Raw genomic sequence first — 26,517 nt, 5'->3', positions numbered from 1 at the left:
TGGGTCCTCTGCAAAAGCAGCCAGTGCTCCTAACAGCTGAGTCATTTCTCCAGTTCCCCTCACTCCAGTTTTTGTTCCACTTTCTGTGAGCAGGCATTCCCTCTAAAGCAAGGACAAACATTTTTGTATTTTATTATTTTTAGGGAAGAAACACAGTTTCACAAGAAACAATGATTTTTCTCAAACAATAGAAAAAAGATCTTTTTGAAAAAATCCACTGTCCTAGATGAAAAGTCTACCCAGCAAGCACTGGGCCAGTTTTGAGAGTAAAAACCAGTGAGGTGGAAGTTACCTATAGGAAATTCAGTGCAGAGGTCTCCACAAGTCCTGATCAGTTCTGTAAGGCTCCAATGGGCCAGCTCGGCGGCAGCGGCGAAACAGTGGGAATGAGCTCACAGACAAAGGCCCAGTCCCTCTGACTGGGATGCAGGCTGGCTCACTCCCCGGGGGGCTGCATCTGCTTACAGAACTCATCAAACTGCTGCTGCTCCAGCTCCGTCATGACTCTGTTGAGAGCATAGATCTGAATAGAGAAAGGTACATTAGCAATGGAACCAGCAGCATGGACACCCGACTCGGGCAGGATGGCAGCTTCACAGGGCTGAGGAGAGCAGCAATGAGGCACGGGGCTTGGTCTTTATGCATGGCACCTGACAGCTAGGAGGGAAGCACAGAATCAGTTCTGGGAACTGCAAGTGTGTCAATGTGGAGCATCCACTGGGGAGCTGAGGAGCTGAAAAAAGACAAGACTGTCTGGGCCTCAAAGCCATTCCAGGGAGTCTGCGTTTCACCTGCCGGCTCTAGAGAGCAGCAGACACTGGTATGCGGGGTCAGCCTGACTGTGCTTCGAGGCCAGTTGGGAGTGGGGTGGGGGGATTATCAGCTACTTAGGGGGCATTTGCACACGTCCAGGGAGGAGGCAGTAGGAGGCATGACCTGGCGCAGGCCATGTACTAGGGAGAAAGCCTTGAAAACACTCTGACCCCTGTATATGTCCCACGACACACACACAAAAGTAGTAAGGAAAAATGTCCAGGAATAGAGAACTAGTCACAGAACACAGTGTCCACCACCAATTTAAGAAAGAGAACTTGGGGCCAGAGAAATGGCTCAATGGTTAAGAGCACTTGTTGCTCTTGCAAAAGATTTGGGATTTGGTCCCAGCACCCACCTGGTGGCTCACAACCGTCTTTAACTTCAGGTCCAGGGAATCTATGCCCTCTTCTGGCTTCCATGAGTACCAGGCACTCACATGTTGCACAGACATATATACAGGCAAAACACTCATAACAATAAATCTATCTGGGGAGCCCTTGGGAGGTAGGGGGGGCTCTGTGGGTTTGAGGCCAGTTTGGTCTACATAGTTCTAGAATAGCCGGTGATGCAACAAAAATAAAACAAAAATCTTGAGAGGCAAAGGAAGGGTAGAACTTGGAGCCAGAGAGAAATGTCTCAGCAGTCAAGAATGCTGCTGCTCTCACGACGGGACTGGGGTTCAGTCTTAGCACCCATGCTCCAGGGGCACACACACTAATATACATGAATAATCATTTAAAAAAGAATCAAAGAAAAAGAAGGCTGGACAGTGACTCACACCTCTAGTCACAGTACTCAGGAGGCAGAGGCAGCCAGATCTCTGTGAGATCAAGGCCAGCTTGGTCTACATAAAGTATTCTAGGCCAGTCAGGGTTATAGAGAGAGATCCTGTCTCAAAACAAAGGAAAATGAACCTGAGGCCAGACCTAGTGGCACATGACTAACAATCCAGAAATATGAAATGAAGTGACTTTTTTGTCATGCTATGAAATACTACTCAGAGTACATACTACAGAGGTAGTGAGTTCACACAGAACAGTAATGGGATGATCTGCATTAAATCAAAGTAGTCGTGTGAACACACACATCACCAGAAGTAGTACTGGGGCTTCCAAGTTACTGATCTATTTCCTTCTCCCCCACTCTTTTCCTTCCTTCCTTCATCTTCTTTTTTGAAACAAGGCCTCACTACCTTACTCAGGCTGGTCTTGAATTCATGTACTCATCCATCTACCGTAGTCTCCCAAATGCTAGGACTATAGGTATGTGCCACTGGGCTTGGCTTCAAGTTGATTCAGGCTGAGTGGTAGATATGAAGGTGTTTATTTTTCTTTACCATACATTATTTCATTAATACTCTATACTTTCAGAGCATAAACGTCTCTGCCTTGTACGTTTGATGCCTGCCTGCCTTTGTGATTTGTATGTTACTTTCTGTCCTGGGACTGACAGGGAGATTAAGTAGCATTCCCAGTCTAAGAAGCATAACAGTAGAAGAGAGGGGACAGTATGCAGAGCAAGAAAAGGTTTAAGACGTCCAGGGTCTCTGAGACAGGGAGTGACACTTTGGGTCTGCAAGTCTTTGGGTCACGGCAGTGCTATGATAAGTGTGGCTAAGCTATTTCAGCTCCAAATGAGCTTCCTATCCCATGCATGCCTCTCCCTCTCCTTCACAGCTAACTTTCTGGAAAGATGCTATCTTTATGCTCTCCTTCCCGAGGAAATGCTGGCACAGTCCTGTGGAAGATTACTTCCCATTCCAGGAAACACAGACAAAATAGCAAGACAGCTGGGGAGGAAGCAAATGGCAGACTGCAGTGGGGGTATGGCTCAGTGGTAGAGCACAGGGACATACAGGCTCTGGGTTCAAGCCCCAACACCACAGAAACAAAACCAAGGGGCCACAAAGTAAGAAGCACTGATCAGACGCAGGCCTGCCCTCGGGAACAGCTGCACTCTGGTCACAGCACTTATTCCAGGATTCCCAAAGGCTAAGGGGACACAGTAACACCTGCCTTGACATTTGCTCACACATGTACAGGCCCGCCTCAGGCTGACACAAGGACCTACAGGTGCCAGCTGCTGCCAGCATGGACATCCAGTCCGACAACCCAGCAAACACAACCAGCTGGTCCTTCTAAGTCCACACGGTAAAAGCACACTGGCTGCCTGGAAGCATGGTGACTCCAGGTCATGGTTACTGCTGGTTATCAAATGCCTGCAGTGTGCCAGGCACTGTAGTAAGTACTTTACCTATGTAATTTCTATTTCAGTTCCTTCTAATACTGTGAGGTAGATCCTACCACCCTCATTTTACCAAAGAGGCATGGAGGAAGTGATGTTCACAAGCATCCTTTCCCACATGCCATGGGAAGAATGCATGGGAACCAGACAAGTAGATGCTCGAAGGACGGGAACAATGCTCTCCACACCTAGCTTTCAGTGGGCACAGTTTGGGGGCAGGGGCTGTTTCTTACAGCGCCCCTGGAACTGCCTGCTAAGCGTAAAGCAATTAAGATGGACAGCTTGGGTCTAGGTTAAGAAATGGCATGTTTGTTCACAGAACGGAAGACTTCTGGAATTACTATGGTTATTGGAATGCATGCTCCGAGAAGGCAGAACTGTTCTCTGTCTTGGCAAATCATGTGTCTCAAGTCCATAAACTTCTACCTACCCATAGCAGCAGCTGGATAGTTATTTAATTTTTTTTTTCCAGAGCTGGGGACCGAACCCAAGACCTTGCGCTTGCTATGCAAGCGCTCTACCACTGAGCTAAATCCCCAACCCCTGGATAGTTATTTAATAAATGGATCCAATAAACGAAGTCTGACAATATCAACTGTCAGTCTCACACTGTCAACAGGACAAGTTTGAGGAATCCTTTGGAAGCCATTTGGCAAGGGCTCGGAGAATTGATTGGCACCTGGTAATTCCTCTTGTCCAATACCTGACAGAAATCCTAGCACAGGGGCCAAAGAAGCATCTAAAAAGTTTTTCCCCCACCATGAATGTTTATAAAAAGCAAAACTAAGTAATTATAACACCCATCACAGGAGGAATGGGTAAGTACCCTAAATGAGGTGGTCTGGGGGCTGGAGAGAGGGCTCGGTGACTAAGAGCCTCGCTGCTCTCCCCGAGGACCCAGTTCCACACTCGGCGTCTGTGCCAGGTGGTTTCTAACCACCTGTAACTCCAGCTCCAGGGCATCCAATGTGCTTGTGTAACCTCCACGGGCACCTGAACTCATGTCCACACATCCATCACACACAACGAAATCCACATCTTTTAAAGAGAGGTTTCTAGTGTAGACACTATAAAGAACAAAGAAGACAGGTTCTTAAGAGTACCGTGACTATCTCTAAAATGCCAGGCAGACAAAACATACACCACGTACAGGTAAGGTATCCATCTATTTGAATGAAAATGTGTTCAACAAAAGGGCTTAGCCACAGAAAGGGAGAAAAGGTGTAAGGCAAGAAACGGTCAAAGGAGACGCCACATTTATATGTGACTTTATCTTAAGAAAATTCTAGGAAAATTTGACACTACTGCCACCACTACCAGTCTGAGAAGCTGAATACCAGGTGCTTCTCCAAAACATACGCAACAAGGAGGCAGAAAAGACCAGCAAGCTTTTTTCCTAATGCTAAATATTAAAATACTTGTGTCTGGATGTGGTTCGTTAGCAATGTAAACATTTTAAAGCTTTTTATTGTAAAACGATTCTAAGTGTTGAGAGAACAAAGAAGCACACTGGTGGGCTCAAAGCTTGGGCCTTTACATGGTTCCGAGCAGACACGTAAAAACCTGCTGTTGCTGCTGCTGTTCCTGGTGGTGCTGGTGGTGGTGGTGGTGGTGGTGGTGGTGGTGGTGGTGTGTGTGTGTGCCACAGCAAGTCTGGAGGTCAGTTTTATGGAGACTTCTGTTCTTTCAACTATATATGGATTCTGAGGAACAGACTCAGGTTATCAAGCTTCTCCGGTAAGGACTTTTACCATCTCGCCCACCAACTAGCTACTTTGTGCATCAAATGCACATGTGTACCGGGTCATAGGTCACACTGGCACTTCGTGCCTTCTCCTCCCACCCTGATCCCTCTCTCACCATGCATTTTTTGTTTTCATGCATTCCTCACATCTCTAACACAAAAGGTCTGTGCTAGGAGTCAACTGGCAGCCTGGTACAGGTTGGGATTCTGCCACTAACTTGGTGTGTGACTCTGGGCTTCCACTTCACCATTTGGGACCTGGATGGACTCTCTACCTCTGGAGGGACCAATGCCTAGGGACAAGTAGGGACCCCTAGTAAGTTTTCTCTGTTGTTTTTTCTTCCAGCACCTTCTCTAGCTGACTCAGATATACAGAGCTCCCTCCTTAGTCTCACCTCTGCTCTTTGTCTTTGCTTCAGCTCCTGCTGGGCAGATTTCTGTTTAGCCTTCTCCACTCTGAAGGCAGGTTCTTTAACTTTGGATTTTTCTTTCCGGGCAGGTGGATCCATGGTTTGGCTTCCGAATGCTTCCTGATCAGCTCTGACCTGATGGTATAAAAAGAGAACCGCTTGCTAGTCTTTCTCCCAACTCCCTAGCTTGGCAGGTGAGGCAGGGTGCCCTGGAGTCCCACTGCCAGCACCTTGCTGTGCGGTCCTAGTCGAGTCTCCTCACTTCTGAGTCTCAGTTTCCTGCACAATGGGACAGCAGTCATTTTCTGGTATTTCCCTACCAACCCCGGGAGAGCAGCAGATGAAAAGGCCCGAGAAAGCAGCTACAAGCCGGGGGCTTACGGTAGGGCCGGGTCTCAGAGGCCGAGGGGCAAGCCACTCCGTCCGCAGCAGCCCCCTCAGCCAGCCCCGCCCGCCCGCCGCCCGGCCCCTCCGCAGCAAGATGGCGGCTCGGGGGTCCGCGCGTTTCCTTACCCGGCCTCAGGCTCCCGAACTCCGCCACGTCGCAGACAAGCCCCCACGCGGAGTTTACCCTAGCCTCCCCCTTCCGCGGGACCGCAGCGCCCAGCCCGCTGCCCTTGGACTGGGCGGGCCCCGCCGGGAGGGCGGGGCCGCGGCCTGAGATGTCCCTCCCGCAGAAGCCACTGCGCAGGCGTAGCGAGCACACCTGGGCGTGGCCGGACCGGGAGGGGCGGGATCGGAGGCGGGTAGGGCGGGTCCTGTGGTTGGAGGGCGGATCCGGGAGCAGGAGGGGCGGGACCTGGGGCAGGGACATTCTTACAAGTAACCAAAGCTTTTCCTGGCTTCTAGTTTCTGGGACAACTGTGAGGCTCTGAAAGGCAAAATCTGATTCCTGTGGTTGAAATTGGCTAGCACTGGAATTCTGAGCATCAGGTTCTAAATCAAGAAAGTCAGGATCGCTGATTGCTTCCTTATTGTTTTATATAGATCTAAAAGGAGGATCAAATGGGATCCTGTATGCCACAGTGCTTAGAAAGCTTTGATCTATCGGTCTATCTGTCTATCTATATCTATATATCGATCTATCCATCTATGTCTATCTATTTTAAAATACAGGGCCCCTAGCGGGGCCTGGTGGTGCATGCTTTTAATCCTAGCGCTGAGAAGGAGGAGACACAAGGATCTCTATGAGTTAGAGACCAGCTTGGTCTACATAATGAGTTCCAGCCAGCCAGAGCTACACAGTGAGACCGTGCCTCAACAAACCAAACCAAACAAAACAAAGTCAAGGCCCCAAGCCTGTGCTAGGCAAGCCCTTTGTTACTGAGCTATACCCTCAGCCTGACAGAAGTTGAGTTGTATTAGTTAGGTTTTTTTCTTTTGCTGTAAAAAGACACCATGACCAGGCAACTCTTATGAAGGACAACATTTAATTGGAGCTGGCTTACTGGTTCCGAGGTTCAGTCCATTATCATCATGGCAGGAAGCATGGTGGTGTGCAGGCAGGCTTGGTGCTGGGGGCCAGAGAGGGTATAGAATCCCCTGGAACTGAAGATAAAGATGGTTGCAAGCTGGGTTCTGGGACCAAACCCGGATTCTCTGCAAGAGCAACAAGTGCTCTTAACCATCGAGCTATTTCTCTACATCTTGTTCTGAAGGCAAACAGGAAAAGACTGTCTCCCACATGGCCAGAAGAGTCTCAAGGCCCAACCCCACAGTGACACACTTCCTTCGACAAGGTCACACTTCTTATTAGTGCCACTCCCTGAGCCAAGCATAATCAAACCACCACAAGCATCATGACAGAAGTATATTCAGTCAATACACACGAGCGCGTGCACGCGTGTGTGCACACACACACACGCACACACACATGAGGTGGGAGGTGGAAAGAGAGGGAGAAGAAGGGGGAGAAACAGCTCACAGATAATCAAGAGGGTGTAAATTAGAATTTCTAGCTACCACTTTCATTTGTTATATTAGCAAGAAATGTCTGAGGGAGAAGGAGGAAGAGCTAGCATAATAACAGTAGCTACTTCCCTTTGGGGTTTCCTATATTCTAGGCAATATTCTGAGAGCATTGTATTATTAAGTCCCCTATTCCTCATAAAGGCACAAGTACCAATACAATATCTAATCAGAAACAGGCATGGAAATGTTAGGTGTCCAAGGTTACCCAGCTAGTAAGTGCTAAACAGGCATTTTAGACAGGGCTCAGAGGACATTGGCCTCTGGAGACACATTCAGATCTGCTTTTCCCTCCCTCTGTCACTAATAATCCTAGCACTCCAAAAGGAGAGGCAAATGGATCCCTGTGTGTCTAAGTCCAGCCTGGTCTACCTAGCAAACTCCAGGCCTGCTAGGGCTACACCCAATGGGAAGCCTACAAGGACAATAAACGTCTTTCAGTCTGAGTTGTCATAGTCTTCTCAGAGGCCAATTCTGCAGTAGATCTCAAAACCTCAAAAATGGGCATAATCACATGAGTGTGCACAAATGTGCACACACACAAACACACATTAGTACATGCTTCTATTTTGACGAGATATCAAAATTAGTCAAATTCTTAAGAAACATAAAGTGGTTGCTAAGGGCTTGGGGGAAGGGGAAAGGAAAGTTATTATTCAATGGATATAGAGTTTATTTTGCAAGACAAAATTCTAGAGATTTGGTGCACAGCAATGTGAATACTTTTACATATAGACTTTAAAATGATTAAAATGCTATGCCTCTAATCCCAGTTACTGGAAAAGCTGAGGCAGGAGAATCACAAGCTGAATGCCAGCCTGAGCTACATATAGTGATTTCAAGGCCAGCCTAGGGCAACTTACTGAGAGCCTGTCTCAAAGAAGTAAGAAGACTGGGGATCCGGGCTGGAGAGATGGCTCAGCGGTTAAGAGCACTGACTACTCTTCCGGGGGTTCTAATTTCAATTCCCAACAACCACATGGTGGCTCACAACCATCTGTAAAGAGATCTGATGCCCTCTTCTGGCGTATCTGAAGACAGCTACAGTGTACTTCTATATAATAAATGAATAAATCTTAAAAGAAGAAGAAGAAGAAGAAGAAGAAGAAGAAGAAGAAGAAGAAGAAGAAGAAGAAGAAGAAGAAGAGGAAGAAGAAGAAGAAGAAGAAGAAGAAGAAGAAGAAGAAGAAGAAGAAGAGGAAGAAGAAGAAGAAGAAGAAGAAGAAGAAGAAGAAGACTGGGGATCTAGCTCAGTGGTAGAGAACGGTGTGTGGGAGACTGTGAGTTCAATGCCCAATACCAGAAAGAAGCAAAATGTAAAATGGCAAAGTGTTTTTACCCCAGTTTTTAAAAATTGGCCCCAACCATTCATTTAAGCAACTTCACTTTTAAGGACTTGTTATAACTAAATGACCAGAAACAGCTCTGTCTGTAAGGCGGAAGCCTGTAATAACCAGCATCTTACCATCGGAGTTAAGATGAATGAATGGGCTGGCTGTGGTAGTACACACCTTTGATCTCAGCACTCAGGAGGCAGAGGAAGGCAGATCTTTGTGAGTTCAAGGACAGCCTGGTTTACAGAGTGAGTTTCAGGACAGCTAGGGTTACATAGATAGACTCTGTCTCAAAACAAAAACCAAACAAACAAATGGACGAAAGAGTAGCTTTAATAAAATTCAACACAGCCATTAAAATAGCACAGGAGAAAGCTTTATGATATAATACAAGGGTTTTTAGACAGGCAGATTTCCCAGAGCATGATGACCAGGTGACCTACCCACTTCAGAGGGCCCAGATTCAGTAAGAGACTCAGTTTCAAAATGTAAGGTGGAGCTCAACTGAGGAAGACACTTGACATTGACCTCTTGCCTCTACACACATACACATAGACACACACACACACACACACACACACACACACACACACAGCACATGCACACCAGTGTATTAGTATACTAAAGTTTAAAAAGCCACAAAGAACATACATTGTCTAACCACAATATTTTGTTTTATAGTTTTAAAACAGAAAGTTGGGGAAGGAACAACAAAATTAATACAGACTGCCTCAAACAAAGGAGAAACGACAATAAATGTTCTTCAAAAAGTCTAGCGCCTTGGGGTTTGGGGAGGTGTTCAGAAACCATAGTTATTTAGCTGGAAGTCCAGACCTCTGCCGATTAACCCCTCAAAGGGAAGCATGGCGGGGCTGATTCTATAAATGGCTGTACTATCACCACACAAGAGGCAGATGCAGAAGGATTATGAGTTTGAGGTCATAGATTATGTAGTGAGCTACTGTCTGAAAACAAAGCAATTAAAACTCAGGGGGAAGGGACATAGACAAAGGCTGAGTTATGACTGCCAACGTTGAGATGTAAGCTCTGGCATTCTAGGGTCAGTACATGTCTGATTGTTATAAATTCAGGATAACTAGAAGAAAGAGGAATCGGAGGCTGCCTAACGCTGATGGTGGTGATGGTGGTGGTGGTGGTGGTGTGTGTGTGTGTGTGTGAGAGTGTGTGTGTGTGTGTGTGTGTGTGTGTGTGTATGTGTGTGTGTGTGTGTGTTGTGATGTGGTGGAGATGAAACCCAGAGCCTTGCCAGGTGAATGAATTAGTACAGCCCACCTCCATACCTAAAGCAAAGTGTGAGAGACAAGCCCTTTAGTGCGAGGGTTTTCAGAAGGAGAAGAAAACGGAACTGGTGGGAAATCTTGGAGGAGTTATGTAGTGTGAAGATGGCTCCGCGATGCCTTACTGACGGTGAACTTTAGGGATGTCCAGAGGCTGAGCAGCCTGCTGAGCCTTTGCATAGAATCTCAGACAGTAAGCAAAAAGCAGCGGGGTTCTACAGCTTGCTGACAAGTCTCAGTCACACTGAAAGTGTCAGCACAGCCATCAACAGGGGACACAGTGGGGCCACCACCGGAATCTGCTACATTCAAAGAAAACACCGGGAATTCTGAGTGACCAGCACTTCTTTATAAAAGTCCGGGCGCATAGTTGCTATTGCCGTGAGTACAGTCGGTATGAAGGCAAGCCAGTTGGGAAGGGTGTAGCGCAGGAGGAGGGGCAGGAAGCGAGCCAGCTTGTCTGAAAGCATATATCAAGGTGTAGCTGGAGATAAAAACCAGGGCTGGTTGGCGGGTGTTTTGAAACCAACCCTCTCATTTTTAAGTTGATCTTAAAGAGTTTGTATACAAAGTGATGGGTTTCATCGTGGCTTTTACACATGTACATATCGTTACACTTTGTTCTTATTCATTCCCTCCTCCAGCATCTTCTCACACGCTCCCTAAACCCTTCTTACTGTTCTCACTCCTCCCCAATACTCCTCCCTTGTGCTTTCCTATTGCCTGTAGTACTTTACTCTCTCCCTGCCTTTTATGGTTTCTTTCTCCTCTCCCATGGTCTCCTTTTGACTTTCATAACCTACGTGCACACACACACACACACACACCCCTAAATGTAAATCCCACATATAGGAGAAAACTAGTCTTCCTGAGTCTGCCCCATTTCCCTCAACATAATGGTCTCCAGTTCCATTTATGAAGCTTTTAATTTATGCTGGTCGGGAAGTAAAAGAGAGCAAGACTTTAAAAAAAAAAAAAAAGAGTGATGGAATTAAATTGCAGGAGTCACGGTTGGCGGAAGCACTGGGAGAAATGAGTTGGGTGAAAGGCCCTTTCCTTGCTGACGCAGTGGACGGTTCCCTGCTCTTGGGGAGCCTCCTTTCTGTAGTCTAGCTTTATCAGGGATGGGCAGACAGGGCGTTGCTTGTTTGTGTATAGGGACAGTCAGAGGCCATCTGAGGGGCAGAGGGAGCCCTTGGCTTTGAGACTCTGGTCATCGGACTAGAATATGAACTTTTTGCAGTCCCATGTCTTGAGATCTTCCTGGCACTCTTGCCCGATGTCAGGTCGCCCTCCCATGTTCCCAGCTAGGAGGCTCCAGTTCTGCTGCTGAAGGACAGATCCCCCATCCCTAAGGTGGTGAGTTCTCTCCAGCCTTTCTTTCCTTAGTCTGCTTTTTTTTTTTTTTTTTTTTTTTTTGGTTCTTTTTTTCGGAGCTGGGGACCGAACCCAGGGCCTTGAGCTTCCTAGGTAAGAGCTCTACCACTGAGCTAAATCCCCAGCCCCCTTAGTCTGCTTAATTCTTTAAGTTTCTCAGGAAATTTAAGGTTCAGTAGGGAAATAATCTTTCTCTTTACAGAGATCATCGTAAAGGACAAAATGGGACAATGGTTAGCTGACACTTAGGAGCCTCAAATCCAAGTGATGAGTGTGGTGAGCGGGTTCTGTCTGAGACTCTTACTTAATATCACAGTATTATTAATATTCCTTCAGGTATGCAGTTCGCCCTCACCATCTGCTGGGTCCTGGGCTGGGCAATGTCAGGTTGATCCTTCCTAGATGTGAAGAGCCTTTGTAAATTGCTCAAGATTGGCAAGAGAATGTCTGTTGGAATTTTTTTTTTTTTTATAAGCTTTCAAAATCAAACTAGTTCAAACTTAAAATGTGACTGATTGACTGAAGGAATACTTTCAACTTGTGTCATTGGGGGGAAAATGGTTACTATATAAAGATTTATTCAAGCCATTAAGAGACAACATGTCAAGGAAAAAAATTTAAGAAATATTATTTTGTTATCAAATTGATTAAAACTTTAAAATCTTGATATATTCCACTTAAGGCAAGGCTGTGGGAAAACAGGAACTTTTATATTTATTTATTTACTTATTTATCCTTTCCTTAGGACAATTTGCGGGTGAAATTTTAAATCATTCCTATATTAAAATTAGGAAAGCCAAGGCCTAAGAGTTTAAGCAGCTTGCTTTAATGTACAGTTTCTTCTTTTGGAGATGACACTATGACCCTTAGGACTAGGCCTCCTAATTCCAGCTGCCAACCCACTGTCATCTGTTCAACCATATGGAATCATGTCTAAAAATTCTCACAGGTTTGTGTTGAACGCTGGAGCTGTTAAAGGAACATGTGGAGCTGTGGAAAACGTGTGTAAAGCCACACTCACAGAAGATGTCAGGTAACAGAGCAACTCGATGGTTTTATGTTTTTATTTTATGGATATAAGTATTTGTCTGCATGCACGAATGCGTGCCTACTGCCTGTGGAGGTCAGAAGAGGGCATCGGATGCCCTGGAACTGGAGTTCCAGATGCTGGTGAGCTGCCATGTGGGTGCTGGGAACGGAACCCAGGTCCTCTGCGAGAGCAGGCAGTGCTCTTAAGAACTGAGCCATGGGGGGGGGGGGGGCTGGGGGCTGGGGATTTAGCTCAGTGGTAGAGCGCTTACCTAGCAAGCGCAAGGCCCTGAGTTTGGTCCCCAGCTCCGGGGGGGGGGGGTGGGGGGAAGAACTGAGCCATCCCTCCAGCGCCCCTGATTGTTTTCTGATAACCAAAGTGATGGGAAGGGTAGGAACTGGTGGAGATAACTTGAAAGTGTTCTCCTCCTAGAGTGTTTGCATTTTCAACTTCTTCAGTGTGGCAGGACAGACTGTGCCTCCCGTTAATGGCAGTTCAGGCAATAGCAAATGGGTGGGCGGAGCTTCACTAGGGAGCTCTCTGGGGTCTCCCACCGCTAAAACACACCCTGATTGGCACCTCTGAGCTATGACTATCACCTTTGAGTTTAGTACACACTTATCAAGCACATTTCCCCAGGCATCTACTGCCACTGCTTGATGCATACTCTCCTCCTGAGTCTGTCCACCTGCCTGTGAAGGAGCCCCACCCCGACAGATTAATAACATGGCGTCACAGATGTTACACAACTTGGCTAGAGATGTGGGGCTAGCAGATAGAAATAGGTAAGACCTGAGCCCAGGTCTAGCTAGCCCCAGTGCCTGTTTGAAGGATTGGTGCCTTCAGGATGGTGCATGATGAGGTCTTTGCAACCTTGGCTTATTGTTTGCCAACTTGAAAGGCTGTCAGGGATGCTGGGGATGTGGCTCAGCGGTGACTAGCATGTGCTTGCGGCTCTCCCAGGGAGCCACTCTCAGGCCAGGAGCAGACTTTCCCACAACCACCAGCAGCTCCAGTTAACAGGGGAGCCAACACCTTCTTCTAGCCTTTGAGGGCACCTGCACTCACAGGGTGTCCAGGCCTCCCCATATATACATAGAGTTAAAAGTACTTTAAGAAGAAGAGTTTTAGTCACACCGTTGCCCGAGGGCGAGGGTGGTGTCACAAGGGAGTGGAGTAGTGGAGCTGGGTTTAGAAGTACATGTCCTTGCTCCTCAGGTGGGCCATGTGCCTCAGCCCCAGTTCCCAGGTTTCTCAGCTCAAACTCCTCAGCCCTCTTCTGGTGTCTGTCCTAGTTCATATGGAGAGATTAAGTCCCTCTGGTTCCTGGCTTGTTGGCTGCCTCTTCACGATAGCCATCTTCCAGCTGCCTGCTCAGGGGTCAGGTAGGAGTTTTTGTTCTTTCTCTGCCTGGGAGGTCGGACAGGGATGAGGCATAGCTCTGGGACTTGGTTCTTCTTGGGTTCTGTTTCCTACTATCCTCACCAGGATTGCCATTCCCTAGGAAACCCCCTTTCTCACTCCTTCCCAAGCCATCTCTTCATCATCCTTCTCCCCCTTTGGTCTCTGTCACACAGGGAGTGCTGACAAGTTCTACATGGCCCCTCTTGGGAGCACAGCCAACTTGTCCTGCCCTCTCCGGCTCTGGCCTAATATGGCGATCAGCCAGATGAGGTGGCATCGGCCCACACACCCGCCTCACCCCCAGGCTGTCCACATGTTCCAAGATGGGCAGAACAGTACTGAAGACCTGATGCCAGAATATAAGGGCAGGACGGCACTAGTGAGGGATGCTCACAAGGGAAGCTACATCCTGCAAATCAGTAATGTGAGGTTCGAGGACCGAGGGCTGTACCAGTGTCAGGTCTGGGTTGGAAACTCAAGTCAAGAGGACAACGTGACCCTGCAGGTGGCAGGTTAGCACGGGTTGGAGGGGCCGGGGTCATTTGTGACAACTGCTTTGCCAGCTCGGACTTCTCCAGTCCTGTTTATCACAATGAAACCCTGATTGGTGTTTTGTTGTGAGGAGGGGAGGAACTTGGACTTTGGAAAACATCATCCAATACAGGATATGGATAAATACAGTTGGTGACCTGTAAACTTGGCTCAGACAACAAGGGAAGCTTTCTCTTCTCCACTACCAAGAAACTCCTAGTCAGGTCTGCAGGGAAAAATCCTCAAGGCCCAGAGTTCTCAGCTGTGACAAGGATTTGGTGCACAGTCCCTTCTGAGTTCTGACTACTTAAAGGGCCAGAAGACAGATACTGTTTCTCAAACTAGCTTCATTGTTTTTAGAAAAATGAGTCTACCTCAAACCCAATCCAAGTCCCTGCATTTGCCCCATGTCAGCCCCGCATTGCCACCACAGAGCATCTCTTTAAAGACTTACTTATTTTTATTTTATGTGTGTGGGTGTTTTGCCTACATGAATATCTATACACCACATGGGTACCTGGGGCTAACAGACCCCAGAAGAGAGTGTCAGATCTCCTGGGACTGGAATTAAAGACAGTTGTGAGTTGCCATGTGGGTGCTAGGAATCAAATCTGGGTTCTCTGGAAGAGCAGCCAGTGCCCTTAACCCCTGACCCATCTCTCCAGCCCCTGATCATTTTTTGATTGTATTTGGTTGCATACTCCAGAGGGATGAGTTCCTTTAAAACACAGCAGTAGTTGGTGGACTCTTTCCTATCATGGAGTCGTTTAGAGGGCAAGACCTTTTCGAATAGAGACTGGAGTGCCCAAAGAATTGCAATAACTTGAGGCTGGTATTGTCCTGAGTGGACCTTGAATTTTATTTAGATTGGCTGTTTATCCCATTGCGGTGGACCGAGCAGCTGTGGGTAAGAGTTAGAAGGCATTTGCTTTATCTCTGTTAACAGCTATGGCCTTCCATCAGAGGAGGCTGGAGAAGAAGTGGAGGGCAAGAAGTTGGCTAGGACCATGCTCTTGCCAGGGCCCTGCCAGTCAGCTGGGTTGCCTCAGTCAGGCAATCTGTCCTCTTCAGTTTTAGGTTCTGACCCCTACATCCATGTGAAGGGCTATGATGCTGGGTGGATGGAGCTGGTGTGCCAATCAATGGGATGGTTCCCAGAGCCACGGACTGAGTGGAGAGACCCTACCGGTAAAGCGTTGCTCTCCCTTTCGGAAACCCACACCCTGGATGAAGCTGGGCTGTTCCGAACAGCAGTGTCCAGCAGAATCAGGGGCAACGCTCTGGGAAATGTGTCCTGCACCATCCGTAATAAGGTCCTTGGCCAAGAGAAGACTACAGCCATGCTGATTACAGGTAATGCTGGGGTGAAAATAAGCTTGAGGCTCCTAAGAGGCCTGGAGGAAACCCCTTCCTCAGTGGAAACTCTATGAGGAATTTTCAGGGGTTAGAGGAATGGCTAAGCAGTTGGGGTACCAGGCACACGCATGGTCCACAGACACACAAGCAGATGAAGCACCCATACACATAAAATTTAAACATTTTTTCAAAATTTCTACGAATGATATATTATAGCTCTAAGAATGTATATTGTAAAAGAAAACTTGAAAAATTGGGACATTTTATTTATTTTTTTAAAAGATTTTATTTATTTTATGTATATGAGTGCACTGTAGCTGTCTCCAGACACACCGGAAGAGGGCATCAGATCCCATTACAGATGGCTGTGAGCCACCATGTAGTTGCTGGAACTTGAACTCAGGACCTCTGGAAGAGTAGTCAGTGCTCTTAACCTCTGAGCCATCTCTCCAGCTCGGGACATTTTAGACAGATCAAAACAATGGTATAGAATCTCATAAATTATAGAGAATACTATAGAGAAAATTATAGAGAATACTATAGAATCTCATAAATTATAGAGAATACTAGAATTACTGCTAATATTTTGGGGTTATGGCTCTCAAGATTTACATTCATATATGCTCTGTGTGTAGCAGCCCTGGCTGACTTGGAACTTTCTTTGCTGACCAGGCTGGCCTCGAACTCACAGAAATCTGCTGTCCTCTGCCCCCCAAGTGCTGCATTTAAGGCGTACACCACCATTGCCTAGCCATATTCTATTTTTCATCTACACTCTTCAATACCTTTTCATAACTTGTTTTGGGGACGGCATAGGATTTCACTGTATGTCTATAGATTAAAACAAATTAACCAAAAGCTGTGTCTGGAAATCCAGATGCCTTGCAATGCCCCCCACCCATGTTATAACTAATGATGCAATGGACATCTTCACGCCCATTTGGGAGTTGATTCAGAATCACATTCTAAGAAAATGGAATTGCTGGGTTAAAAGGTGTGACACTGAAATCCCCTTAAAATATGGAGTCACGTGATAGCATGGGTTGGTAGAGTAGCCTCCTGGACATCTGCCATCCCTTTCTTTATTCCTCCCTCCATACCCTTCTCCTCTTACTTCTGACATTGCCTCCCCCTAGCTGATAAGAGTTTAAGGTGACTTACTTAAGTCCTTCCCCTTCCCCAAGTCCCAGGGAGTCAGGACTCTTACCATCTCCATCTTACAGATGAGTTAAACCAGGTGGGGAAAGGATGGGTCTCTTGCCTAGAGCCACCCAAAGGTTGAACAAGGACATCCAGCCAGCTGGGACTCCCCACTACTTATCACAGCTCCATCCCTTTCCTGCCCTACCTGCTGGGATCACAGCCTCAGTCCCACACCGGACACTCTTCTTTTCCTGCCTGGGCTTTCGGCCTGCTGTTGTGGTCCATAGACCTTGTATTGTCACTGCTGATGGTGGAGCAGAGAGGCTGGCCTGTGGCTGCCTACCAAAAAGAGAAGGGAGACTCCTGAGGGACTGTTGGCAATTATTAAGGAGCACACACTGGGCACTGTGAGGTCCCTGGGAGAACGTGTCCATGGAGTGAGAGGACAGGGTCAGCTTGTGGTCGAGAAGCCTTTGTGAAATATGAGCATCCCGTTTCTCTTTGTCACCCGGAGTTTGAATTCCCAAGCCTCATTGGTCTTGGCAGGGCTCTTCCCAGAGAATGGAGGCAGCAGGATGTGCCTGGGCCATCTGTCCTTCGAGGCAGCTGCTCTCAGATGTCTCCCTGAGTGGGCTCATTGGTGGTCTCTGTTTCAGCCCCAGATCCAGGAAGTCTGTCCTCTCCAGCAGTGGCTCTCTCTGTGGTCTTGCCCATCTTGGGCCTCCTCATCCTTCTTGGCATTGGGCTCCTCTGCAAACAAAAAAAATCTAGAGGTACCTGGGGGTAAAGGAGCTGCAGGCGGAGGGGGGCGGCGTGACTGCTCTGGGGAAAGACCCACAGAAGTAGATGTGACATTTGCTACACGTGGGAGAGCCTGCCAGTTGAAAACGGGGACAGCCACATGCCAGGGACTCTCGTGGCAAAGGGAACGGAGTAACCTGTGGCAGGGCTCTGAGTAGAGCTGTGAGTTCTCAGCCTCTGAGAAATTAGATCTGTACCAGCCCTGGCAGCTTTCTAATTAACTAAGAAATTAGAGCCTTCTAATCAGGAAATCCAATTATATTCATTTGGCTAAAACCCTCATTTAAAATGGTCGCATTCCTCAGGATCTTAATTGCGAAGGATTTGTAAAGTTGCGTAACCCAACAGTTCCTCCCCCATCAGATGGTGTGAAGACGGTGATCTTTTCAAATGGTCAGACACCTTAGTGGCAAGGGGGTCAGTCAGTCCCATTCAGACAGCTCAGACCATGTTTGAGCAACAGTGTGTGTTAGAAAAAGTGTTTCCTAAGCCAAGCTCACTCTCTCCTCTCTCTTCTTCCAGAGAAGCTGCTCTATGAGCAAGTGATGGAGGTAGGTAAGTGTCCTGGGCAGGGGTCAGGGACTTGCTTTTGTTTGGTTGATTTCTGTATGTCACAGAACTAAACTGTGAACCTGAAAGCCTCTGTTTGTGTTGATGGAGGAACCCAGGTTTTCTCCTAAAACTGACACCAAAGCAGGCACTGGGGACATCCTGCTCAGAATCACACTTTGGTGTGTGCTCTTCCGCTGTGAGGAGACCGGAGGAGTAAGACAAGGCATGGGAGGCAAAGTGTCTTTCCATTTGTTGTTGTTCAGAAGAAGGATGACGGGCCAGGTCAGGCGGGGTTGAGCTGAAGATGGCAGAGTTGGGCAGCTCAAGGGCTGATAAAACAGCGACTCAGGACCCTCCACAGAAATGGCCGAGTGTCTCATTTGTCTTCTCTTTTCTTTCTCTAGAAAATCTTCTGGAAGACCACGCCAAAGAAAAAGGTATGTACAGAACGTGAGACGGGGAGCAGATACAGCATCCTTTCTACTTATAATAGATACCGGTGGTCCCTCCGCAGTACAGAACGTAGTTTCCAGTGTCAGTGGGCGGTGGAGTTGGTAGCAGTGGTTGAGATACCAACCCCAAATGCATGGGTCTGGGTCATCATGTGCTCCTTTTGCCAGTCCATCTACCAATCAGTTTAAAAGGAGGTCTGCACGTGACTGACACATATACGAACACGGTCACATGGGATGCATGAGGATCTCAGGAATCTACATGACCTTGACATGGAGCGAGGCGATGTGGTGCCATGGAAGGACCGCAGGCTCTGGGGTCAGCAGTACTTGACTCTGCCACAGCTTGGCCTTGAGTAATTCCGTCTTGTCCAGCGTGCGGGACTCCTCATCTGTAATATGGGGATAGTAAGTTCTTAGGGTTAAAAGAGAAACCTTTTTAAAAATCTGTCCCAGGGCCTGGGGCTCCTTTTCCTCAATGCCGTGCCATCATCATTAATTGAATGAACGTGTGGTGGGACCCACCGACGCCGGCTTGATGGCCCCTAGCTGAGTGGTGTTAGGCTCTAGGCCTCACCCCATAGCTCTCCCAACCTGGAGTGTACACTGCACGCTGCAGTCACGACGGCTGTTCTGCCCAAGAGGACAAGGGGGCAGGGTTGGGTGGTGACAGGGGACACTGTCTCAGAAATCACACGGGCTTGAGTTGGAAGCCTGCCTCCATGGTCAGTCACTAGCTAGATAGATGACTTTGAGAAAATGTCAAGGCCTTCTGAGCCTCAGCTCACGCTCTGCAAAGCAGGAACAGTAATCCCATGCATGCCCCTGTTGAGAGGTTCCAGGTCATACTCTGTAAGAGCAGGACATGGTGACTGGAGGCACTTGTTGTGGAAGTGACAGCCATCAATCCTAAGCTTCCGAGACGTAGTCAGCTTCACTGTTCCAAGCCCAAGGACCTACCTTGAGTCTAGCCCTTAGCTTTTTTGGAGCTTCTCGGATGCATGGCTTCAGTATCCTTTGGCAGGGATAATTCGAGGCAGGGGAGCTTAGGGCCAGGCGGGCCTCTAGAGGAGCCAGAGCACTCCTGCAATGCACCGGGGGCACATAAATATTCCAAACGTCCTGTGAGCCTGACTTGTGGGAAGAGTTACTTTGGAGAAATGTTCCAGAGAGTTATAGAGGCACACAAGGCAGTCGGTGCGGGGCCTTTAGCTGGGTTTACACCTTAGGTACTGTAGCCAGGAGGCTATAAAAAGGCTTGAGTAAGGCCCACGTGCACATACACATGCGTGCATGTGTGAGTGTAACACACATGCAAATATGGAAAGAGGTGGAGGAAGTGAGACCAGACAGATACAAATGGAAAGAGGAACGGACGTCTGGGGCGGCTGGCCATCACGGAAGTGGTGCAAGGTCCCCTGGACTCCGAGTCCGACCTTTGGAACCAGGGGTTGGATAGGGTTGGAGGCAATCCCTTACTTTGTGGGGTGGCGGAGTGCTGGGCCTTCGGGGGTCGCAGAGATAAAGGGACAGGCTCTGGTTGCTTACCCCTCTCTCCGTCTCTCTCTGGTTTTCAGGAAGACTCCACAAAGCCCTCAGTAAGTTTTGCACCACCTTCTTTCTGTTGCCATCTCTGCTGCAGGCTGAGTGCCCCTTCTGCTGACGTCACTGCTGATGTCTCCGCTGTGGGCTGAGTGACTCCTCGAGTTTCATTATTAGTGCAGGGGGAATAGAGTAAATCGAACCACAGGTTTCCTGGCTCTTCATAGGCCCTTGTGAAAGCTCTCTGTTTCTCTTTCCTGCATAACACTCACATAGTCTCTAAATGGGAACTGTTTTACCAAAGATGTGTGTCTCTCAAAGCTGAAGCCATCTGGAGCCCTTTACATCCAGGCCTGGTGCTCCCTTAAGGCAGAATCTATAACAGTTGAGTCTCCACTTGAATCTGGCACAGCCCTCAATTCTCAGTCACCTCATCTTTGGGAACCAATTTTTGACATTTAATAACAACAAAAAGCCTGCCAGATACAATGGGGCACACCTTTAATCCCAGCACTCAGGAGGCAGAAGCAGGCAAATACATCTCTGTGAGTTCAAGGCCAGCCTGGTCTGTATATCAAGTTCCAGGCCAGCCAACATCGTGAGCCCCACCTCAAAAACAAACCAAACCAAACGAAACAAAAACCAAAAAACAAGCAAACTTGAAGGCATGTGACCTATCTATATATTTTACATGGAGAAAATATACATGCTAACACAAGCTAATAACAACTGGGTGATAGCTTTAAATAAGCTTATATTTTATTCTTTTTTTTTTCTTTTTTTCGGAGCTGGGGACCGAACCCAGGGATTTGCGCTTGCTAGGCAAGCGCTCTACCACTGAGCTAAATCCCCCTATATTTTATTCTATAATATCTTCACGCCCTTATATTGTCACCTACAGATGTGACATGCAGTATTTATTGGGCCTGTAGATAAGATTTACCTCAGAGGTTAAGAGCACCTGACTGCTCTTCCAGAGGTCCTGAGTTCAATTCCCAGCAACCACATGGTGGCTCACAACCATCTGTAAAGAGAGCCGATGCCCTCTTCTGGTGTATCTGAAGACAGCTATAGTGTACTTATATATAATAAATAAAGAAATAAAGAAATAAAAAACACATACATACATATATTACATTATATTCATACATATTACATATATTACATATATTCATACATATTACATTATATTCATTACATACATTACATACATACATCTTTTTTTTTTTTTTGGTTCCTTTTTTCCGGAGCTGGGAACCGAACCCAGGGCCTTGTGCTTCCTAGGCAAGGGCTCTACCACTGAGCTAAATCCTCAACCCTAGTCCTAGGACTTCTAATCTGCCCTAGGAAGGTGGGCGTGAGGGACCACAGCATTGCGAGTGGGTGACTGTCCTTGTTCTGATGTGCCCAACTGTTTTTTCTTCTTCAGAGAAACTCCGGAGTGAACTGAGTAAGTGGCCCACGTTTCTATCCTGTCCATGCTGTTTTCTGTCCTGCCCGGTGAGTGCAGAGGCAGACAGCTCACCCCTCACCCTGTTTCTTCTTCCCCAGAGCTGAAAAGAGCCGCTGCCAATGCAGGTGAGACGCCCTCTCCTGGGTTTGGCTCTGTCTCTGGGTGGCCTCCATTTCTCCTCAGCTTTAGTAACTCCCTTCTTTGCCTTTCAGGCTGGAGGAGAGCCCGGCTGCATTTTGGTAAGTTAATAACCAGGTCTCATTTCAGAGTCTATCCTCAAATTCTGCCACTTAAGTTCCATCTGGATGCAGACCGTACATTTATTATTATTATTATTATTATTATTATTATTATTATTACCATCACTACCACCACCACTACTGTCACTACATAGCATAGTTGGATCAAATCTGTGACTTTCCTTGACTTCCCTCAAAGGACTGTGACACAGGATATATACAAACCAAATAAACCCTTTTCTCCCCAAGTTGCTTTTCGTCATGGTGTCTCATCGTAGCCATAGAAACCCCGACTAACATAGGAGGGAAGGGTATATTTGGCTTACAGTTTACAGTTAATCATCAGGCAAAGCCAAGGCAGGAATGTGGAGGCAGGAACTGAAACAGAGACCATTGGGGAATGAATTGTGCTCACTGACTTGCTCCCTATGGCTTCTTCAGCCTGCTTTCTTACACAGTGGGGAACATCTGCCTAGGGTTGACACCTCCCACAATGGGCTGAGCGCCATCGCATCGACCATTAATCAAGAAAACGAACCCAGTAGCAAGCTAAGCATTTTCTTAACTGAGCTTCTCACTTCCCAGATTACTCTAGCTTGGTGGTTCTCAACCTTCCAAATGGTGCGACCCTTTAATACAGTTCCTCACGTTGTGGTCACCCCCAACCACAGAATTATTTTCATTGCTCCTTTATAGCTGTAATTTTGCTATTGTTACTAATTGTAGTGTAAAGATATGATATGCAGGATATCTGATACGTGACTCCCCAAGAAGCCCTGACCCACAGGTTGTTATCTGCTCTAGCTTGTAATCAGGTTGACAAAAAACTAACCAATTAACTAACTAACTAACTAACCAACTAACTAACTAACTAACATCCAAGTCTAGATTTTTTTTTGTTTTGTTTTGGCTTTTTGAGACAATCTAATGTTGTGCTGCCCTGAGCTATTGATGTTCCAGACTCCACTCCCAAGAACTGAAGTGAGGCACCCTGCCTGTTTTATGTAATGCTAAAGGTGGAGCCAGGACTTCAGCTTTCTGCCTGCAAGTTAGAGGTGTAGGAGGCTGGGACAGAGTGGTAAACTAAAACTGATTAATGATAGGTTGCGGACAGGGTATTTTCCCCTCCGAATCTACTGAACCATTCCCTAAAACATCAATCTCTGTTCTCACCTCTCTCTCTCTCTGCAGTGGCAGTGACCCTGGATCCTGACACAGCACATCCCAAACTCGTCCTGTCTGAGGATCGGAGATGTGTGAGGCTCGGCAACAGGAAGCGGTCTGTTCCTGACAACCCAGAGAGGTTTGATTTCGTAGTCAGCGTCCTGGGCTCCGAGTACTTCACAACTGGCTGTCACTACTGGGAAGTGTACGTGGGCGAGAAGACCAAATGGATTCTCGGGGTGTGTAGTGAGTCTGTGAGCAGGAAAGGGAAGGTCACCGCCTCGCCTGCCAATGGCCACTGGCTTGTGCGACAGAGCCGTGGGAATGAGTATGAAGCCCTCACATCCCCGCAGACCTCCTTCCGCCTCAAAGAGTCCCCAAAGTGCGTGGGGATTTTCTTGGACTATGAAGCCGGCGTCATCTCCTTCTTCAACGTGACTGATAAGTCTCACATCTTTACTTTCACCCACACTTTCTCAAGCCCACTTCGCCCTTTCTTTGAGCCTTGTCTTCATGATGAGGGGAAAAACACGGCGCCTCTAATCATTTGTACTGAGCTTCAGAAATCAGAGGAATCGATTGCCCCCAAACAAGAAGGGAAGGGCCGTGCTAATGGAGACGTGTCCCTGAAGGTGAATCCATCCTTACTCTCCCCTCAGGGTTCTGAGTTTTTTCCACTTAACGATGCCTGGCCCTCGAACCTTGGCCCTGCCCTGCAGGGACTCAAGGTTCCTTCTTTGTAGGGCTGTGCCCTGGGCTTCACTGTCATGAGCATCCGGCCTGGCACCCTGCACTCAGGCTCCTGACCCAGCACCTCATCTCCTTGACCCCAATCCAGATCCTTCTGTGGTTTTTTTTTTTTTTTTTAATTCCGTTTTTCTCCCAGGGCTCAGTTCTGAACTCTGCCTTTTTCTAGAGACTAGACATTTCCGTTGCCCTGGTAGATGACTTCTTGAAATAAATTGCACTGGATCGAGGTTTAGGAGGAGACCTTGGATGTAATGCAGGAGGATTCTGTGCTGCTCAGAGGAAAGATTCCCTGAGGGAAACTTGGCACCGGCTTCTCGTTGTCAGCTTGCTCAGTGGGTCTTCCATTGAGAAGTGACAGCCCCCAGATCCCAAGGTCTTCCACCAGAGACCATTTTCTTTCCCTCAGTCAGGACTCTAACTCCCCACACCAGCTTTTTACAAGTATATATCTTGGGTCACATATCCTTCCTTCTTTGTTCAGGGTTAGAGACAGAGGGGTAAACCCTCCATGGTTTTCTGTTTTCTTCATGCTATTTACAGCAGAGTTTGGAGACACCCAGAGCTGTTTCCAACAGCTAATTTGAAATCGACATATCCAGAACGCACGTGTTTTCAAAAATTCTTACCCATGACATGACCAGAAACCATAATCCCAAGAAACCTCAACACAGGCTGGTAGGCACAGCTGTAACGGAAGCAATCCAGCTGTGCAGCCCCGAGCAGACACGTCACTCCGCAATCTGTGGCTATCGGCCTTCTGAAAACTTCCTGACATTCAGAGAGGCCCAGTGAGACAAAGTAGCAGGTCGAACCACTCAGATATACCCGCGACACCATTGGTAGACCTGAATGGTCTACATAGTAAGCTCTAGGATGGCCAGGGCTGTGTGGAGGAGCCCTGTCTCAATGCCACCCACCCACAATGAGATAAGACATCATAATTGAAAGATTATAAGGTAAGACAATAAAATAATCATTTCAGGGCTGGAAAGACAGCCCATCAATGAAGAGCTCATTCTGCTCTTGCAGAGAACCTGGGTTTGTTTTCCAGTGAACGTATTGTGCAGTTTACAACTACCCAATATTCAGATATTCAGAATACTCTAGATTCAGAGGATGAGACTTTTCTAGCCTTCAAGGGTGCCTGTAACTCACTGCATATACTATCTACACATCAACACACCACACACACACACATACATACATACATACATACATACATACATACATACATACACACACACACTTTTTAAATTAAATATTTAAATAATGAATCCAAGTTTTGCATGTGGATTAGAGAAAGACGGCAAGGCATTTTCAATATCCACATATGTGATTGGTCTGTTTGCGGTGTTACTAACTACAGATTTGCAGATGGGAAGGCAGCTGGACTGTCGGCGCCAGCACCGAGCTGGTACCGAGAATCGGGCGAAAGCCTACGGGATGAAAGAAACACACATACACACACACACAGGTTATCGTGTCAAGCCAGGAGAGGAAGAGAGGAAGAGAGAGAGAGAGAGAGAGAGAGAGAGAGAGAGAGAGAGAGGAAGATGGGAAGGAAGAGTGAGAGTGAGGAAGAAGAGTGAGAGTCTCCTGTAGCTTTATTCACCACTTATATACCCAAGTCTCCAGGTAGAAAATAACTGGGAAGCACAGTGGGAAACCCTGGCTCGTGACTACCTGGCTCGTGACTTCGGTAACAAAAGACCAACTACGAGACCTGATTAGGGAGAAATCCCAGAAGACCAGCCTAAATCTCAAGGATAAAGGCTGAGGAAGTAAAAGGCAGAAGTAAATTGACCACCACCCAGGTGTGGTCCAGGTGTGTCAGTTCCACATGCATCAGCCGGGCTCAGCAGAGGTCATGCAGTGGAGACACCGGGTGTTTACTACTTGGTCTTTTCTTCCTGTGCCGTAAATACATGGGAGAGGCCTCTGTCCAACAATCCCATGACTTCTTAACTGTGGCCATGCAGTTACAAAGCAGCCAGGCCCAAATCCAATATGGCACTACATCTCCCCCGTTATTCTTTTATAAAAAAACCATTAGGTGGAAGTAGTGGTCTGAGAGAGATCAGACATGCCTCACAGAGTGCCCAGCTCGGCCATGGCGAGCCACTCTTGCAGTTAGGACTGCACCCCAATGGCTAGAAATGAACTTATGCTGTAACACACCGTTCTGGGCTATACGTGTGTTTATTGGGGGAGAAACTGGGCAGAGGAGCATTTGACCGGCCCGTACGTTTAAACGGGGTGTAGCCACCTCTGTCTTAGGATCGACCTCTCAAACCCCAGCCTTATCTGTCATAGGATCACCTTGTCGCCCCCAAGGTTCCTGTCTTAGATTGGTCAAGGGTCAGAGGAAGTTGCCCGTCCCTGAGGATAGCTACATCAGGTCATCTTCTCATTCCTCTTACTTGAGCCCAGGGGCGAAGGAGCAGAGGCCAGATGGCGTTAATTTAAGAGATTGTGGAAGTTGAGCCTCTCCCGATAAGTAGTGGGCACCTCATCTGGTTCTCCTCAGCTGCTACCACCAAGGGCCGTAGTCAAGCCGCTCCTATAATCAAATTTAGAATTCCCAATTGTTAGCAACTACTCCAGAAAGTTCACATATGCAAAAACACTTTACCGTTACCTTGTCCCTTTTTTATGACAAGTTTTACTCAGGCTAGCCCAAATCATCCAGGCCTTTCCTGACCCATCTTACGTCCAATCCGTCCCTTCTCCTCCTATGCCGGCCGGGCTCCAGGGACGTCCCGTAGGTGGTACCCCCTTTCTTCTCCGATCTCGGTGGGACCTCCATTTGTCGGCGCCAGCACCGAGCTGGTACCGAGAATCGGGCGAAAGCCTACGGGATGAAAGAAACACACATACACACACACACAGGTTATCGTGTCAAGCCAGGA

The 26,517-nt window shown here is 47.5% G+C and overlaps 2 protein-coding genes across 26 annotated transcripts; one reads left to right on the top strand and one right to left on the bottom strand.

Annotated features, from left to right (window-relative positions):
- Positions 1 to 107: 107 nt before the first annotated feature.
- On the bottom strand, positions 108 to 7,383 carry Svbp (small vasohibin binding protein). 3 transcript variants are annotated; one of them, NM_001038992.1, is made up of 3 exons: positions 5,728 to 5,822; positions 5,200 to 5,349; positions 108 to 523 (listed from the first exon to the last, which is right to left on the bottom strand). In NM_001038992.1, exons 2-3 carry the CDS (start codon positions 5,311 to 5,313, stop codon positions 437 to 439), a joined length of 201 nt encoding a protein of 66 aa, NP_001034081.1. In that variant the 5' UTR covers positions 5,314 to 5,349; positions 5,728 to 5,822; the 3' UTR covers positions 108 to 436. The 3 variants fall into 3 exon arrangements, with proteins under 3 accessions (NP_001034081.1, NP_001034083.1, XP_063144051.1); NM_001038994.2 differs by lacking the exon at positions 5,728 to 5,822 and adding an exon at positions 5,445 to 5,639; XM_063287981.1 differs by lacking the exon at positions 5,728 to 5,822 and adding an exon at positions 6,663 to 7,383 and having other exon boundaries at positions 117 to 523.
- Positions 7,384 to 10,815: 3,432 nt separating this feature from the next.
- Positions 10,816 to 25,001, top strand: Ermap (erythroblast membrane associated protein (Scianna blood group)). Of its 23 annotated transcripts, none has more exons than XR_005504966.2 (14): positions 10,853 to 11,173; positions 11,394 to 11,527; positions 12,141 to 12,224; positions 13,440 to 13,606; positions 13,799 to 14,137; positions 15,228 to 15,509; positions 17,312 to 17,428; positions 17,979 to 18,007; positions 18,413 to 18,445; positions 20,038 to 20,058; positions 21,432 to 21,452; positions 21,554 to 21,580; positions 21,668 to 21,694; positions 22,886 to 22,970. XR_005504966.2 is itself a non-coding variant. In XM_008764103.4 (14 exons), the coding sequence occupies exons 4-14, from the start codon at positions 13,447 to 13,449 to the stop codon at positions 23,599 to 23,601; spliced, it is 1,776 nt and encodes a 591-aa protein (XP_008762325.1). In that variant the 5' UTR covers positions 10,922 to 11,173; positions 11,394 to 11,527; positions 12,141 to 12,224; positions 13,440 to 13,446; the 3' UTR covers positions 23,602 to 25,001. The 23 variants fall into 23 exon arrangements, 21 of the variants coding, with proteins under 21 accessions (XP_038967130.1, XP_063143500.1, XP_038967129.1 ...); XM_008764103.4 differs by having other exon boundaries at positions 10,922 to 11,173; positions 17,979 to 18,011; positions 22,886 to 25,001; XM_063287428.1 differs by having other exon boundaries at positions 10,923 to 11,173; positions 11,394 to 11,467; positions 13,517 to 13,606; positions 17,979 to 18,011; positions 22,886 to 25,001.
- The last annotated feature ends 1,516 nt before the right edge of the window (positions 25,002 to 26,517 follow it).

The sequence above is a fragment of the Rattus norvegicus genome, chromosome 5 (genome assembly GCF_036323735.1).
Source record: "Rattus norvegicus strain BN/NHsdMcwi chromosome 5, GRCr8, whole genome shotgun sequence".
NCBI lineage: Eukaryota > Metazoa > Chordata > Mammalia > Rodentia > Muridae > Rattus > Rattus norvegicus.
Note: the sequence above shows the minus strand (reverse complement) of the source record. Positions and strands in the feature narration are given on the sequence as shown.

What these genes read in the sequence shown, in the direction of transcription:
- Svbp (NM_001038994.2), bottom strand. Translation starts at nt 5,516, where the DNA reads ATGACTGCTGTCCCATTGTGCAGGAAACTGAGACTCAGAAGTGAGGAG. An exon ending in GACTAGGACCGCACAGCAAG is followed by an intron (nt 5,350 to 5,444) that starts GTGCTGGCAGTG and finishes TTATACCATCAG; the next exon opens with GTCAGAGCTGATCAGGAAGC. An exon ending in AGCAAAGACAAAGAGCAGAG is followed by an intron (nt 524 to 5,199) that starts GTGAGACTAAGG and finishes TTCTCTATTCAG; the next exon opens with ATCTATGCTCTCAACAGAGT.
- Ermap (XM_008764101.4), top strand. Translation starts at nt 13,447, where the DNA reads ATGTGCCTCAGCCCCAGTTCCCAGGTTTCTCAGCTCAAACTCCTCAGC. An exon ending in CGTGACCCTGCAGGTGGCAG is followed by an intron (nt 14,138 to 15,227) that starts GTTAGCACGGGT and finishes TGTCCTCTTCAG; the next exon opens with TTTTAGGTTCTGACCCCTAC. An exon ending in CAAACAAAAAAAATCTAGAG is followed by an intron (nt 17,429 to 17,978) that starts GTACCTGGGGGT and finishes CTCTTCTTCCAG; the next exon opens with AGAAGCTGCTCTATGAGCAA.